Source organism: Pelodiscus sinensis, chromosome 23 (assembly GCF_049634645.1).
Source record: "Pelodiscus sinensis isolate JC-2024 chromosome 23, ASM4963464v1, whole genome shotgun sequence".
NCBI classification, from domain to species: Eukaryota; Metazoa; Chordata; order Testudines; family Trionychidae; genus Pelodiscus; species Pelodiscus sinensis.
The window spans coordinates 9,054,428-9,072,348 of record NC_134733.1 but is presented as its reverse complement, the minus strand read 5'-3'; the positions used below and the strand labels follow the sequence as shown (position 1 = coordinate 9,072,348).

The 17,921-nt window shown below is 43.1% G+C and overlaps 1 protein-coding gene across 4 annotated transcripts in view; it reads right to left on the bottom strand.

The window, feature by feature from the left end:
• Positions 1-3,769: 3,769 nt before the first annotated feature.
• The window catches only part of PDPN (podoplanin), a 47,221-nt gene continuing 33,069 nt past the window's right edge, over positions 3,770-17,921 (bottom strand). Inside the window, exons 5-6 of one of the 4 annotated variants that reach the window (XM_014575895.3) lie at positions 17,258-17,359; positions 3,770-9,977 (exon numbers count right to left, since the gene is read on the bottom strand). In XM_014575895.3, the coding sequence (XP_014431381.1) occupies positions 9,961-9,977; positions 17,258-17,359 (119 nt within the window). In that variant the 3' untranslated portion in view covers positions 3,770-9,960. Of the gene's footprint in view, positions 9,978-17,243; positions 17,360-17,921 lie in introns of those variants that run through there. The other 3 variants (XM_014575894.3, XM_014575896.3, XM_075906183.1) reach the window with 3 other exon arrangements.

Sequence of the window (17,921 nt, the reverse complement as noted above, 5' to 3'; positions counted from 1 at the left end):
TAGTCATAGAAGTTCGCTGTTATTTTCAATGCAGCTTTTTGGATGGTCTAAGAGGTTAGATGTTGAGTGAGTTTCCACTGAGTTAACATTGAAGTGGGTTTCCACACAGTGTACATTGCTCACTTCAGGATTTTTGGCATATTCAGGTTACCCTATTTCCTTTGCCATTAGTTGCAGTGTATATGCACCATCTTAAAGGCCATACTACATAAACACATGTAATGAAAAGTCATTACTTCATCTGTGAAGTAATGTGGCTTAGATGTTACTAGACTGACTCTTACAGACTCCTAGGGTACATCTACACTGTGATGCTACTTTGGGATATTTCTGATATCCCAAAATAGCTATTCCACATCTTTTGAGCAAGCCCGTTATTTCAAAATATAATGGGTTTGCTATTCCGACATCCCTGTAAACCTTGTTCCATGAGGAGTACAGGATGTTTCAGATTAGTGGTTTATTTTGAAATTAAAATAAGCTATTTCAAAATTAACTCGAAATAAGCTATATAGTTTGCATAGCTCAAATTGTGTAGCTTTTTCAAGGTACGGGTGCAGTGTAGATGCATCCCTAGAGTTGTAGTTGTAGCTGTGTCACTGACTTACCTTGTGACTCTGGGAAGTCATTTAACCTCTCTGCCTCACTTTCTCCATCTGTGAAATGGGGATAATACTTATTTCATAGGGCTGATGTATAATTAAGATTTTTGAAAACCTAATATGAAAGGTGCTGTTGATGTGAAAATACAGCCTACCCATTTCAACATACTAAGATAATACGCAGGGGTAAATAGCTTCAAATGGTACATATCCATGTTTTATTGGCAAACAATGAATTTTTATTTTGATTGTAATTGTTAGTCTATGTCTACACTGGCAGCTTCTTGCGGAAGAACAGCTGTTCTTCTGCAAAAACTTGCCGGCAGTCTACACTGCACATGGCAAGATGCCACAAGAGAGCATCTACATGGCAGTGTAGATGCTCTCTTGTGGAAGAGTTTTTGCACAAGAACTCTTCCGCAAAAGTGTTCTTGTGCAAGAAGCTTCCAATGTAGATGTAGCAAGTGTAAAAGAGTTGCACACTTTTAAAAATTAGAGGGTGCCTTATGAGTTTTTCTGATTGGTACAATACAGGGTTTTATTTTGTTTTGCTTTGATGTCTCACCATATCTCCAGCAACTAATTTTAAGTTATTACAGTGAAAATATGGCCAATGGCAGAAATATTTTCTACTTATTGTACTGTTATTTCTGCAGCATTTACACAGTAACAATTGTCTTTATTGTCCATTGCATTATCTTCCTCCCACACACCCATAGACAGAGGTGACAGAATTTTGTGGAGGTCCAGTGACATCTGTTTTTCTCACAGGAAACCTGGTCTCTGCTTGTCCATTGTTAGTGAAAGCCACACTCACGACCCAGCGCCAAGTTGCAAAGGGAGCATTACAGCTGTGAACTTGACTGGGAATTGGGGGTGTTGGCCTGACAATAGTAAGTGTTGAAATATTAAATGGCATGCTTTGTTAATCCTGATGTGGCCAAAAAGTCATGGCAGGGCAGTAGTTATTCCCGGTGTACTCTTGGATACAGGAATCCAGCTGAGCTGGGGTCCAATCCTGTAAGAAATTTTGCACATGTTGAACTAATCCAGTTTGTTGTATTAGGGACCAGATCAGGATTTCAACAGACCAGCCTAGAACAATGTGAGGCTCCCCCTGAACAAGAAGCAACGCATGTCCCCATCTGCTTACTGTTGGTGGATGAACGAGCCCAATCCAACTCTCATTGCAGTCAATGGGCATTGGATCAAGGTCTAACATGCACTAGCTGATGAACCTCACAATAAGCCCACAGTCGGGAAATGGGATGCATCACGGACCATATCTCTTAGTGCATCTCTGTGTCTTAGGGAAGGATTCTACCTGGTTCCATGCAACATACCAAGATGCTCCCTCTGTCATTACTCTTTACATCAACCTTATATGTCCATTGCAGGGCAGGATTTAGGCTTCTGTGGGTGAAACAGTAATGCTAATTACACTAAAATCACGATACGTATTTATGAAGCTATTATGAGCTGAGTTAAACCTGGTTACAGATTGAGTTACAACTTCATTGAAACTGATGTGTGATCTTCACTTAAGATTTCACCAAGAGACAATTAAGGGGCCCTTCCTAAAGTAAGACATAAGAGAGTGTGAGCAGAAACTAGCATATGGATGGTGTGTTCCACTGGGTATTGGTGTGTGTGGGTATAAAAAGACTAGTGGGGTAAGGAAGAGAGCAGACAAGAAACAGATTCAAAGGAAGTAAGACGGCAGCAGCCAATAAGCACAGCATGACCTGGGAAGAAGCCAAGATTAAGATCCTGAGTCGGAGATGCTGGGTGAAAGAAGCTCGGGATGTAGGCAAAGAAGCTATCCCCTGGTTTGTGTTCCTCCTGCATTCAGAGAAGCAGGACTTTGTACTTTTCTTTGAAATAAATAAGGTTACATCAAAGAAAATACAAGACTCCATCATCAGTTTTTACTCCCAATCAGAACATCCCTGAGACCTAGAATTTTGATTAGCTAGAAACAGCCCTATTTATAGTGCCAAATTCAAGGCTCACTGAACCATAATATAGCCCTATAGAAAGGCCATAAAAGCCTCCCAGGGAACTCAGGTAGTGTAAGAACAACATAGGGCCAGATAACATCTGCTGCTAATTTATGCTGTAACTTACGTTGGGGGAATGGCCCTTGTGAGCAGCCCAGAATCAAAAAGTTCAAAGCACAAAGCAGAAGACAAACACTTCTCTCCAACACAGATCTAACCCACAGGCCTGTGCTGCCTAGAATCATGAAATTCCTCGCAGGATTTCAGGCACAGTGAATGCTGTTGAAAACCAATGGGTTCCTATGAAAAAAACACATGCCTCAGAAGAGCACGTTCACTGTGTGAAGCTGCCCACCAGTTCACTGCCTCTCTGTTTGTCTCTTTCAAATGTCTCTACAATTGTCAGTTCTGAACAGTAGTACAGAGATGTTATCCTCGGGTTGGAAAAAAAGGACTGTTTGTGTTACTTGTGGGGAGCACTTCTGTTGCAAACCAAATAAACAATCAGAAAAAATACTGCAATTTACTATGATCAGTTCACAGCCACCACTTGGCCTAATCACAAATTGGTGCCATGAACCAGGAACTGACTAGCAGCTGAATATGGAACGATTTAAAAGTAGACTGGTTGTGTTACTAAGTATGCCCCGGAAGGAGGATGGATTAGAGAGCTAATAAATAAGTTCCATTTCTAATTTGCTATTCTACTGATACCATGCACATGTGTGTATATATATAAATATACTTTTAAATCATTCCATATATATATGGATATATATATATCCATAGTCTAAATTTGCAGACTAAGAATTGTGTGTTTGTCTGGCTTAGAATTTAACACGAGAAACAAAGAATAGATGAGACAGACCAGGCCAGAGAAACGGAAATGCATTGTACATGAAGCACAGTCTTACATGGAAGAAATGTTTGTGATTCATTTGGAACCACTTTTGTGCTATTGACAGTAGAGTGAGGTACATGAATGGCAGTAAAAAAAAGTTGCAAATCACTTTGTTCCAACTTTACTACTACTTCTTTTTTTAGTTGTGCTAAATGCATTCTTTGCAAATGAAGGAAATGACAAACTGAAGGATTTTTCCTCTTTCAAATAATGTATTTAATTTGTACCCATTTAGAAAGTTGCAAAGATTATTATAACTGTAAGTGAGACTTCAATTTCAAATGTATTATGATCTTTTAAAATCAATTTTCCTCTTCATCTATTTTTTTTTTTTACCCACAAAACAAGCTTCTCTCTGTTTCTGTTTTAAATAGCTGGTTATAATCTCAAAGTGTTTCTATTTTACTGTGTACAAAAGACAGGTAGTATGGCAAAAAAACACCTTGACTTAACCAGGAGGTCTTGAATAATCTAAAAATAAAAAGGGACCTACAAAAGGTGGAAACTAGGTCAAATTACAAAAGATGAATATAAACAAATGACACAAGTATGTAGGGGCAACATTAGAAAGGCAAAGGTACAAAATGAGTTCAATCTAGCTAGAGACATAAAGGATACCAAGAAAACAATCTACAAATATATTAGAAGGAAGAGGAAGACCAAGGACAGGGCAGGATTGTTGATGAAGAGGGAGAAACAATAACAGAAAACATGGAAATAGCAAGGCTGTGGAATGACTTCTTTGTTTTGGTTTTCTCCATTAGTGGAGATTTTTAAGAGTAGGTTTGACACACACACCTATCAGGGATGATCTGGATCTTAGTCTATGACATTAGGTAAGGTACTGAGAGTACTTCCTGTCAGATAACAAGCCCCTGCATTGCCTGCTATTTTCAGTTTGTGTGAGATCCTAACAGAATACAACAGAGTGAAGTCATGTTTTCCTCCCACAATAAGTTTGTTTCTCTAAACTGAAGTTCACTGTAGCAGGAGATTGGGATGGATTTTGTTTTGCAGTCTGCTGAGTATTGAACCAACGAAAGAAGTCATCTGGTTTGCCACCTGGAGCAAACTTATCTTCTTTCATTGATGAAGGGTTCTTAATGCCAAAGAGTGTGTCTACACTGCAGGGTGTTTTTTTTTTTTGAAAAATGGCCGTTTTTCTGAAAAAAAGTTCACTTATGTCCACACTGCAATTGCGTTCTTAAGGAAAAAAATCGAAAGAACAGAGGGGTTTTTCCGACCTCTTTCTATGAGGAAGAAGCCTTTTTTCCAAAAAAGCTCTTTCGGAAAAGGGCATGTGTGGATGGGGAAGAGGGAGTTCTTTTGAAAAAGAGGAAAAAGCACAGGTGTCCTGGTGGCCACTCCATCCATAGCAATCACAGCTTAAATGTGAGATAGCGTCCATTCAGTGTGAATGCTATCTTTCAAAAAAACAGATTGCTTTTTCGATGCGCTTTTGCTGTGTAGACACTCTCTTTTGGAAGAAGTTTTTTCGGAAGATCTCTTCCAGAAAAGCTTCTTCCAAAAGAAGCCTGCAGTCTAGATGTAGCCAAAGTGTTCACACTTTCAAAAAACCTTAGACGACTATTGTATTACAGGAATTATGGTTGCACTGCCTTTACCCCAAGCACAGATTTCCACACAGGAAAAATCTTCAGCTAAATGGATAGTTCAGCTTCAGGGTCCCTTTGTGCCCCTGGAGCAGCATATAGGGATCTTTGTAAAAGGCCATGTCTGGACCCAAATCCAGGGCTGGCCTTACTATGAGGCGAACTGAGGCAGCCGTCTCAGGTGCCAGACTGTTCGGGGAAGGGGAGTGCCACTATGACCCAGAGTGTAGAAAATAGTGTCTGCTGCTGGTGCATGTGTATTCTCTCTGCTCTAGAGGCACAGAGATGGTGGAGTGCTGTGTTGGAGGAAGGAGGGCACAAGAGACATAACAGGCAGGCAGGAGAAAAGAGGGCATGGGGGCATCATTTGAGCTCCCCACCTCACGTGCCAAAATGTTGTGGGCTGGCCCTGCCCGAATCTGTGAACTTCAGCCAATGGGAGATGTACGCACTTGCTCTAGGAACCAGTTTGTCCCCTGTCTTATGTGCTATTTTATTAAACACAGGGAGATCAGAGTGTATACAATCTAAGTGCTTTAATAGAGTTAGTTTGAGAGGCAGCCATTTGAGATGAAGTTACTGTAAGTGATCTGAGGGTAGTGTCCATGACACAGTCCCTGCTCACTGCCAGTGAAAATGTGGTGCTGTCATTCAAACACCCATTTGTGGACCTTTCCTTACATTCACTGATTTTACAGAGGAAATTAAAAGGGGGATTTAAAGAGGAAACTTTATGACTAGAGGTATTCAGGCAAAAATAAAAACTGTGTTCAGATGCCTATATGAAATAGGGAACTGGTGCAGAAGAAAACTTCTTTTGGTGTAGGCAGAAAAATCTGAAGCAGAGAAATAGAAATATCCTTTTCTGAGCTCCTCCTGCCAGGGGCTGAGCATCCTCCACTCCAGCTGACATCACACGGATTTTAGGGTTCCCGGGGCTCAGTCGCAGAGAGTGAAATTTATCCCCTTTCAGAGAGTCACTGCAAAAGCGTATGTACCACATCAATCCTGAAGTAGCATGTAAGTGGTGCTCGGTCGTTGTGTCGATTTCAGCTCTTTCAGAGTAGATCTGTACTCTGGCCCTCATTCTGATCTCATTTAAACTATGTGCTCATTTAAACTGTGGCTTACCTACTATGGAGATTGAGGTTGAGAGAGAGGCACAGGAAAGAATTTATTTTCTTTTTTTGGCAACTGCAAGGCAGCGGCAGCAAACTGAACTGGTGCAGAGGAAACTGGCGGAATCTGCACTATTCCCTGTAATGACTGAATAATTCATAACTCCAGATGGCATCCATTTGATCGCTGATCACACGCACCAAGCAGGGGAGTTTCTAGTACAGCCATAAGATGTTTTTCAGAATCTCACATAATTTACTCTTTGTATTATCATAAGCACAGTAAGAAAATCATTGTCTTTGCTGCTTTCACATGGATTCACACACAGTTCAGCAACTTCATGCAGGTCATGTACATTAAAATCAGATAGGACAGTCATGTCCCTGAGATTCACAAACAGGTACATAATCATCCTTTTAAAAATATCAATAATACATATGGATCTCCCCTCCTCCTCTCAAGATATGGATAGTAAATTAGCTCCATACAACATACAACTATGCAGAGAAATAAACAAAACAAAGGGATATTAGTGGGAACTGATGAAATACAAACAACTTATTGCTAAATTATTCAGAAAGACAATGCCTGTTCCTGAGCTGAGTCACACAGGATGGGAATTCTGTAGAAATGTTGATCTCAAGGCATATTTTCTTTTCAATGCACATTTTTGAGTTTCACTTATCCCACTGCACCCAGAAAAAGAATTTACGGCTCTTAAGATTTAAAAGACAATTAAAGGCTACGTTGTCAGAACTGTTCAAAACAATTGGACAAAATCTTATGAGTACTCTTACTGAAGGATTTGATCTGACGAAGTGGGTCTGGCCCACGAAAGCTCATCATCTAATAAACCATCTTGTTAGTCTTTAAAGTTCTACATAGTCCTGTATTTTGTTTCAGCTACACCAGACTAACACGGCTACATTTCTATCCCTACTGAAGGTAGTGAGACTATGTATGCAAATGAGACTGTATCTGCATACCAGCATCACTATAATTTAATGATTTTAGTTAAACTGATGTGGCCTGTTGGGGTAAAACCCTTGTCCCACTTAAGTCAACAGGAGTTTTGCCATACTTAGCCAGAGCCAGGATTTTACCACTTGTGGTTTAAAAATGCTCTATAGCAACTTAATTTGATACGGAATGTTCTCTAGCTAAATTGATACACACTAAGTTTAAATTATATTTCAGAGTGTCCACATGTGTTTAGTACAATGACTTGACTGAATTTTCTATCAAACTAATTTTAATTAACCTGTGCAACTTTGTGTGTAGACAAAATTTAAGTCAAATTACATTAGGCCAGAAGTGAAGTATAAATGTACTATTTTTTTCTGAAATGCATTCCATAGCTATAGAAAATTATTCTTGTACATTACAACAGATTAATATTAGGGTGTCAACACTATGATAGTTGTTACATTACACAGCAGTAATCCTTAATTCACAACAAATGAACAGCAATAAATCAGTCTTTTGCTTATCACCGTCCTATGCAGGCAACTGTAAATTACACCTTGTCCATCACAGAAACAGCTCATTTTAAATGGACAGCTCTTGACTGTATTTTATGAAAGCAGTTTTCTAAAATTGAGCCAGGAAGGCATATTACAATTTTATTTTAAGGCAGGCTCCTCAGGCATTACTGATATTGTGGTAACCTTAGGAAGGCCAGCACAAAGCCTACATATCAATTAAGTCTCACTTAAGTCTTCAAAGTAGGCCTTAAAATGAGACTTGTGGCAACAGGCCTTGAGCTAACATGGTTTACAGGGGTGAAGTTTGTCCTTTATAATTAGTTGTTGCTAAAGAAGTGAATGTTACATTCCTGTTTTGACATTACAAAGGTCTTCTAAGTGGCTGTGGAAGCAAACAGATTTAAAGATATGGGTCCAAGCCAAAGCCCTATATTCAGACATGTCTGAATTCTGAGATTTTTTAAAAAAATCCTAGGTCTTGCAAATTGCACTCCCATTTATAAATGGGCCAGAGCAAAATCCTTTATCAAAACATCCCAACCTCCAAGATCCATATTTGATTTTGTTTCCAGTTTGGGCCCTTCTCTAGACAGCACAAGTTCAGGTTCAGGAAACACAGGGCTGAACATGAGGGAGGACATAATAAAATGCCCTAAACTTGAAGTACACTAAATAATATCTCATTCATCTCCTAGCCTTTCTATACTTTATAGGGTCATCATAGTTAGGAGATGCCCAGATTCACTGATTCTCAAATTCGAGTTTTGCACCACAAACAGTTTCTAAATTATTTTTTCTCACAAGGGTGTCTAGACTGGAACAAGTTTTTAAATAAACTTCATTTTTTAACTTAAAGAATGTGCCAAAGTCTGTAAAAGACAAAAAGAATCCAGGAAAAGAGGCAATATCAGAAGGAGGAAAGAGCCAGATAGGTAAGCATTTAAGTGGTTTTGTATGTGCTATAAAAGAAAATAAAAACCAACTGTTGCAAATTCTGACACAAGATGCACCACAACTTTTATTTCCAAGGCTCAGCTATATAGGATAGATCATGGCGGACAAAGGAAATGGAAGAGTAAATCTGGAAAAGGTAACATGTTTAGTCCACTCTGCAGAAGTGGATTTCAGTGAAGGTCCTCTAAATGTTTGAGAACAGGCACTCTGAAAACATAATATTTTGCAGCCATTTGGCACTTAAAGCCTTTTATTTCGAAATCTCAATCCCAGCCTGTCCCCTGCATCATGTATGCCATGGTAAAAACTATGCTGTGTCCAGAGAAGTGGTACACCTCATCAGAATGTGCACTGATCTGATGTTACCCAGGGTGTGGCCAAACTCAGCCTGCCATTGTAGTTAAAAAGAAAAAGTAAAAAAAAAAAGGAAAAAAAAGAATGCCATTTACTGATTCAATCATCAGCTACGCATCCAACTCTGGTTGCATAGTAAGTTACAGGGACCCATCAAAAGTGGGTTTATTCCTAGCACCCCTTCAGTTGGGACATGTATTTCCATTCCCGCACATCACCACAACAAAGACAGGAAGGAGGTCTTTGGCACAACAGTCAAAGAGATGAGTAAGAAGACCAGTTCCAGCTGGGCCCATTATGCTTTGCTGCATAAAAGTGCAGCATTCTCATAAGAATGACTTAAGTACCAGGACATGAGTCTAATTTGCTTACATAATTTAAATACAGTTGTCTCCTTCAGAAGTCAATTCTTAATTGTTAGGATGAAATTACTTTCTTGCCTTGTTAAACAAATACAGATTCAATAGATCAATATCCTACAAGGACTGGTGGTTTTAAACATCTTTAGCACTGAAGCATACACTAGACTTTCTGACTTCACCAAAGGCTTATAACAGAAAAGAATCTGGATACAATGTGAGAGAACCATTTTTTCCTGGCATGGTTTAACATCTACCTATAATTGTATGTATATTATCTATAAAGCACCTTTCAGATGCACATGGCTTTGCTTGTTTTTCTTTTCTATAGCATGTTTTTTTTTCATTCCCCTTTAAATACGTTTGATTAGCGAAGTCCTATGAATTGTTGCACTTCTGATAAGTCTGATAAATATCTCTCTGGAAAGCTGTATGGGATCCCCATGGATCTGGAGTTCTGCATTCATGATTTCCATGGATCATCTTCTCACAGCGATTCAGGAACACAGTCTCTAGCAATTGTATAATAGGAAGCACTTTTATTTTCTGGCTTAAAACAACATGATTTCTTTCTTCATTTATTTTTAGGGCCTGTGAAAACAAACGGAAAAATGGGGTGACGTTAAATCATTTTGGCTCCCAGAGTAAGAAAAATATAATCATTGTCTTCACTCTTGTCATCTCTCGCCTCTTCCTCCCAGCTTTTCCCGCTGCCTCTTTCCTCCCCTCCCCAGTTCATATTTTCCTGTTGCCAGTGCCTGTCTAGCACAGGTGCAGCTTGCTTCTGCTGCCCATTTACCAGAGTAATGTGAAGGGCATTTGCCAAATACAGTATTCAATACATTTTTATTTCTTTACGTTTTGCAAAGTACTCATGGACCGGTCTTGCTGCTCTTAAATCTGGTCAATATTAGAATATATTTGAAGAATGTCAGAAGTGAACCGATAACAGTCTCAGCAGTATCCAGTGGTGTTTCTCAGATTTCCTGCTTCAGAATCAGTCACTCTAATATTCTGAGGTGAAACTCCCCCCAGCAAAATGCCACTTACGTCCTTCTTAAACCCAAGTATGAAATGTGCTGTTCTAAAGTTGAGGGCGGGGAATTTTCATAAGTGTTGAAATGATAACAGCACAAGGGAGGCCCTTTTGAAAATATCATCCTCTGTCTCCTTAGAAGGCCTTGTCATTGTAATGTCTGACCACTTTGCCAACACTGAACACACGCAAACACGTATTCAACCAAACCATTGCAGACCGGATTTGAAACTATGCAGATGGGCGAGTGGGTTTTAAAGGGGGCAAGGATTCAGCTCTGACAAAAATTGAACTGAATGCCTGATATTCATGGCATTTGCAGTTTCATCCCCTCACTTTCACCAGCTCTACTATTGATCATCCCATTGTAGCGACAGTATCTCCCTGTAGCATTATCTCTCCCAATGGTAAGTTGGGGGCAGAGATTTGAAAGAAAACACTAGTCAGTAGAAAGTTGAGTGGCACACCCAAAGCGTAGCAAGGGGAAGCATTTCCATTTGAAGCTAGCCGTGTGTGGAAGCTAGTCTTCCAAAAGCTGGAAGGAGGCAGATGGCTACTAGTCCTGGACATTCTGAAGAGCTTCTGGAAGCTTGGAACAACTGTTCCACATATTGTCTCATACCAGTTACATGGTAGGTGACAAGACAATATTTTAAGTACTTTAAAAACAGTCTGGCAGTTAATTAGTGATGGGCTAGGATACTGGTGGGCTATGTCTAGACTGGCCCCTAATTCCGGAAAAGTCATGCAAAGCAGGTAAGTCAGAATAGGGAAATCCGCGGGGGATTTAAATATCCCCCGCGGGATTTAAATAAACATATCTGCCGCTTTTTTTCCGGCTTGGGGAGAAGCCAGAAAAAAGCGTCTAGACTGGCGCGATCCTCCGGAATAAAGCCCTTTTCCGGAGGATCTCTTATTCCTACTTGAAAGTTCCAGTAGACTTGAAAGTAGGAATAAGAGATCCTCCGGAAAAGGGCTTTATTCCGGAGGATCGCACCAGTCTAGACGCTTTTTTCCGGCTTCTCCCCAAGCCGGAAAAAAAGCGGCGGACATGTTTATTTAAATCCCCCACGGATTTCCCTATTCTGACTTACCTGCTTTGCATGACTTTTCCGGAATTAGGGGCCAGTCTAGATGTAGCCATGGTGAAAAGCGAGCATAGACTCTATTGACAATGTATAGAGAAATATTGTTTCCTTGTTTCTACTGGAACAGAAATTGAACATGAAAAGGATCAGTTTGCATTGGGCACACATCCATTTCACTACAAACTTACTTGCTGGATAAATTAAACTGGAAACAATAACAATAATTAGGATGTTGAGCACTCTCTCCATGGAGAATTTAAACTTGCATTACACACTATAAAGCAAAACCTCTCTCTCTCTCTGCAGCCATACAGGGGAGAGGAAGTACAGATTCCCAGACAGAAAGTTGTAATATAAAGCTCCACTGCAGTCATTACTTAGGAGGACTTGGCGAGAGATGCAGGGGCACTTGGAGGCAAAGGGACCAGGCTTATGTGACTACATGGATCCACTAGCCATTCTTGCTAGCACATGGACTGTGGACTGTGAGGAGAGGCTAAAGTGACTGGGACTTTTCAGTTTGGAAAAGAGGAGACTGAGGGGGGATATGACAGAGGTCTATAAAATCATGAGTGGTGTGGACAGGGTGAATAAAGAAGAGTTATTCATTAGTTCCCATAATATAAAGACTAGAGGACATCAAATTAATGGGTAGCAGGTTTAAAACTAATAAGCGAAAGTTCTTCTTCACACAGCGCATAGTCAACCTGTGGAACTCCTTGCCAGAGGAAGCTGTGAAGGCTAGAACTATAATAGAGTTTAAAGAGAAGCTAGATAAATTCATGGAGGTTAGGTCCATAAAGGGCTATTATCCAGGGGGAAGGAATGGTGTTCCTGGCCTATGTTTGTCAGAGGCTGGAAATGGATGGCACGAGACAAATTGCTTGATCATTGTCTTCGGTCCACCCCCTCCAGGGCACCTGGTGCTGGCCACTGTCGGCAGACAGGCTACTGGGCTAGATGGACCTTTGGTCTGACCCAGTACAGCCATTCTTATGTTCTTATGACTGTTCTGCATACTTGAGATTGCAGTAATAGCTGTGGAGCTGCTCCTCAGGACGTGTGTGTGTGAGAGAGAGAGAGAGAGGGAGAGAGAGGAATGGAGGGATTTGCATTCAGTTGGTTAAATGGAATACAGGGTGGGTGACAGAATTGCTGAGCCCCTGAGCAAGATGGAGGGCATGGCCTCTGGCAGAAGGGGTGGAGCTAAGACTAGCCTCCCCCTGCCAGCCCTTTGGCACCACCGGAGCACCATGTGCCACTCCAGCGGCGATTTAAAGGGCTTGACACTCCAGCTGCTGCTTGTAGTAGTTCAGGACAGTGATACAGTAAATTCAGGATTCACTGGTGTGGCATCCTGACAGGTCTCCTGCTTGGTCAGTGATGGTAAACATTCGGCTGCATGCGTTTTCATAGGCTCCCTCAGTATATCGTGCCAGCTCTGTGCCGGTAGCTAGCATAGTAGATTTCACGAGAGTCCACAAAGACCACAGACTCAGATAACATATGAAGGCACCCGAGTCAGTTTTATTGTCAAATGAAATACATTAATAATTGTTGGTAGCAGGGGCAGATGACTGTTTTGTGGGGCCCCGGGCAGCATAATTTTGCGGGGCCCCCCCCTTTGCCACGGCGCATGCACAGTGATGCCATGCGCATGCGTGGTGGCGCCACGGCGCATGCGCGGGGCTTTCTGAAGCGCAGGGCTCGGGGCAGCCGCCCCGTTCGCCCTGCCCTATATCCGCCCCTGGTTGGTTGCCAGATGCTCCGAGCCCCTATATATTTGTACCCGGGACAACGGACATGGCTCAGTCAATAGTATGGATTTTGCTCTCACCCAATAGGCCGGCCAAAGAATTAAGTCGAGGTACCCCAATATTTATAAACAGAAATGAACAATCTATGATGCACACCGTACGTATCCTCTTAACGCACTAATGACACGTTTGGTAGCTCCCATTGTACTTGCCTCCAAAGCACTCACTACCCGTTGTTATGCTTTCACTCTTGCTCTTTCAAACTGTTTTATCATGTACTCAGCTAGTTGCCCTTGTACTGTCCTAGTGGCATGTATTTATGTACGTCATGTGCTTCTGCCCATGCTAGCAGATCTAGTGCTGAGAAATGCTGACTTGCAGGCAAATTTTTGCTTTTAACACAGCCTGTCTATTGCTCATAGTATAACTCTTACTTACTTTGGTTCAAGCACCAGGCCCAGGCTTTAGGCTCTTTCTTTCTCCTGCATTCTGCTGCTTTTTTTTTTTCTGGGGAGGATGTTTCCCCATTGTCCCGGAAAAGCATAATGCATGGACTGAAGGTGACCCAGTGGGCTAAACACTGTTATGTGGACACCTTACTTGGCTATTCCCTCGTAGGACTGATAGACAGATTTTATTTGCCAGTTGTGTTAAGTGTTTGATTTTATTGCGTTTTATGTTTTGCAATTAGCCTCCCCTCCCCTCTGTATTTTGCCAATTGTGTTTTAAATTTAGTGCCGCAATAGGAGCACACTTCTATTAGGGCTGTTACTGTTCAGTTGTCCTACTACACCGCCACTACCACAATAGCGGCAGCAGCAGCTGCGAGCCCCAAGCTCTTTGGAATTGTTGGGCTCCAAAGCAACTGCTCCACTTGTCCCCTCTCTCCTGCCAGTGGGCCTGGTGAAATAGGTATGGTTAGTACGAGGGATGTTAAATATCAGTTAATTGAATAGTCAATTAACCTCATGAATTCTTATCAATTACTTGACTATTCTATCGTCCCTGGGGGTGGAGCCAGCAGCCAGTGCGCTCCAGCCTCACGCCCAAAGAGCCCCCTGCCACTCCGTGCTCCTGCCTCTGTATCAGAGGCAGCAGCGCGGGGTGCCAGGCAGGAGCTGGTCCATGACGGGAGACAGTTTAAAAACCAGCTCCCCTGGCAGACCGGTTGCCTGAATCTTACAATGAGCCTTGACTAGCTTTTCAACAGCTCTGGGTTGATTTATGATTTTTGATGAAACCCATCTAGATACTAGTGGGGCTTAGCTGAAGTTTACTTGGACTTTTGGGCTTGCTTGAATCAAAACCCAAGTAAAATATGGAAAGGCTGGAGGAATGAATTCATTATTTTCTGGAATACGGCATGCCAGTCATAAAATAGGACAAATAAAATCAAACACGAAAAAATAAGGTGTTTTTGTTTGTTGTTTGGGAAGGCCAGCTTTTCAAAGAGTTAATGTGCAACGGTGTGCTTAATTTGCACATGCCGTTACCTTAGTCTGTATATGCATCAAAATAGGTATTTGCACCTGCACCTATCAGGTCAGAGTAAGCAGCCATGATCATTTCATGCATAAACTCTCTGGCCACGAATCTATTAGGCTCAGCATCAATTCTTTCAGTAGAGATACCTTTAAAATTAGCCTAAATTTTTTTAAAAAATTAATTATAGTATTAAAATTAGATCATAGAATCATACAATACTGGAACTGGAAGGGACCTCGAGAGGTCATCAAGTCCAGTCCCCTGCCCTCACTGCAGGACCAAGCACCATCTAGATCAGAAGTGGTCAGAAGGGCCTCCGCAGGCCGGATCCGCCCACCAAGCGGGTTGATCTGGCCCACAGAGACCCTGCTGCTCCCTCGCCCCTGGAGCCAATTAGGACCTAGGAGCGAGGGAGCATGTGAAGCTTCCTCCCGACCTGTGAGCAGCACGCAGCATTTTGAAGCGTCGCGCGCTGCTCGCAGGGCGGGAGGAGACGTCACACGGTCCTCTGCCACCAAGCCCTGATTGGCCTGGGGGAGGAGGAGCGTGCAAACTATCCTTCCCCCTCACCATCCCCTGCCCTGCGAGGAGCACACAGCACTTCAAAGTGCCGTACGCTCGCACAGGGCAGGAGCATGGAGAGGGAAGCTTCGCACGCTCCCTCCACCCCCAGGCCAATCAGGATTTGAGGGCGGGGACCACATGACATCTCCTCCTGCCCTGCGAGCAGCGTATGGCACTTTGAAGTGCCACGTGCTCCTTCCAGGGCGGGGGTAGGGCAGGAGGAGGCTTCGCATGCTCCCTCCACCCCCCAGCCAATCAGGGCCTGGGAACGGGGGATTATGTGAAGGCTCTTCCCGCCCTGCCAGGGGCATGGGTGCCTAGTGGGAAGGAGGGGGCAAAGGGGCTCCCCCACCCCCAGACCAATTATGGTCTGGGGGCGGGGAAGCCCAGGAGCATTATAGCCCCACCCCTTCTGGATTAGGCCCTGCCCCTTCCGGGTCGGCCCTGGGCCAGTTCGAAATTTTTTGAAGTGGTTCCCAGCCAAAAATTATTGCCCACTTCTGGTCTAGTCCATCCCTGACAGATGTCTATCTAACCTGCTCTTAAATATCTCGAATAATGGAGATTCCACAACCTCCCTGGGCAATTCAATCTAGTGTTTAACCACCCCGACAGGTAGGAAGTTTTTCCTAATGTCCAACCTAAACCTCCTTTGCTGCAATTTAAGCCCATTGCTTCTTGTCCTATCATCAGAGGCCAAGGAGCACAAATTTTCCCCCTCCTTCCTGCAACACCCTTTTAGATACTTGAAAACTGCTATCATAATTTAATGAAATTGAAAAAAAAATAAACTAAAGGGAAACAGCTCTTTAGGTCCCCCTGTCTTATGTTCTCATAAACATTGAAGGCAAGAGACAGAACTAGATCCTCAGTTGGTAGGAATTGGAACTCTGCCGGTCGACACCAGCTTCGAATCTGGTCTAGGGTGTATACCCGCATGAGACAGGTGACTGCCACATGATGATGCACTGAGGGAAACCTGTACTGAAGAGTTATTAAACAGAAAGAAGACTCCCTCCATCTGATTTTAAGTCTGGGGTGTCTGCTCCAACAGCCATGAGTGACAGCATCAGTTTACCATTCCCTAAAGGCTCCTTGGCTTGGGACAGACTGTCAAAAGAAGCAGGTCAATGAACGAGAACATTTTCTTGTCTCTGTTCATCCCAGCCTGACTGTGTCACTACTGAATAAATTATTCAGGACTATAGATGACCCAGTTGGAGGAGTGGAGAAAAGATACTAACACACCCTCCCTCGGCACCATCAGTAAAGAAATAAATTATTCAAACGACAGCATAGCAGTTTTCAATTAAATCTCAAGGAAAAAACTTACTAGCTGTAAGAACAGTAGGAGAAGGGAACAGATGGCCTAGAGAGGTTGTGGAAACTCCTTGGTTGGAGACTTTCAAAAGGAGGCTGGAGAGCCATCTACCTCGGATGGGTTAGACACAACAAATTCTGCATCTTAGGAGGGGTTGGTCCCTTCGAGCCCTATGAGTCTATGATTTAACATCTGGAAGTGGATGCTGATGAAACTTTTTTACAGCTTGGGTATTTCTCTCCCCTCTCCCTTCCTCACTTCCGTTTTCCATCCAGGACTGGAGAGAGAAGCACCACCACCAAATGCCATGATAACGGACAGTCCTAAACGACGTTTGGCTCGGTCCAAACGTGGAATTGCTAAAAATAGGAAGGCCTGTTCCTGTGAAATTTCCAGTCTCTCCTGGTGTTTGGATAAATTACTTGCATGTTTGGCTGCTTCTCTGGAATAATGTCTCCCGCAGGCAAACCTTGGGCTCCATCCCACAACCTTTGAAATCAAGGCAAAGACTGCATTGGATGTGGAATCAAACGCCTTATGAAGTTGGTCCGTCACTGAAACTGGGGCTATAGCAGCCTCTAGCCATACACCTGCCTAGTAATTTACTTACGAATACCTGCCCGACATTTTCCTCACGACGGCAATGATGATTCCAGCCACGATGCCCACTGCAATGATGATTCCAGCAATGATTCCAACCAGTGCCAATGCTGACAGGCCCTCTGAGCAGGGAAACGAATAGGATGTTAGCGTGTATAGCCGCGGGGCAGGCTAGTGACGGGTACTGATACTCAGCAATGAAATGGAATTATGTTTGCCACTGTCCATTCCTTGGGAATCTTCCCTGAACCTTATGAACTTTAAAACGTGTCATGTAGGTTTAGAGCAGGCGTCTCAAACTCACAGACCACAGGCCAACTGCATCCTGAGCAGTTCCACAATCCGGCCTGCACAGGGCTGCTGGCATGTGAGACCCTGCAGCCCTGGGGGGTGTCCTGTATCCTTCCCCCAAGTCCAGTCCCTGCTACATCCTTGCCCCACCTCTGCCTGCCCCTGCTCTGCCCTCTCCCTCCTTCCCCTCCCTCAAGCCCTGTCTCTTGAGGGAAGCAGCCTTGGGAATTACTTGGGGGGGGGGGGTCTTAAGAAGGGCGGCAACAGGGATTCCCCCCTGTCTCCACTCACTGAAGTGGCGGGAGCTGCAAAGATGCAGCAGCCTCTCCCCTCTCCACCACCATCACCCAGCCCAGTCTGATCATGCTGCTTTACTGCGGTGGCCAGGGCCCC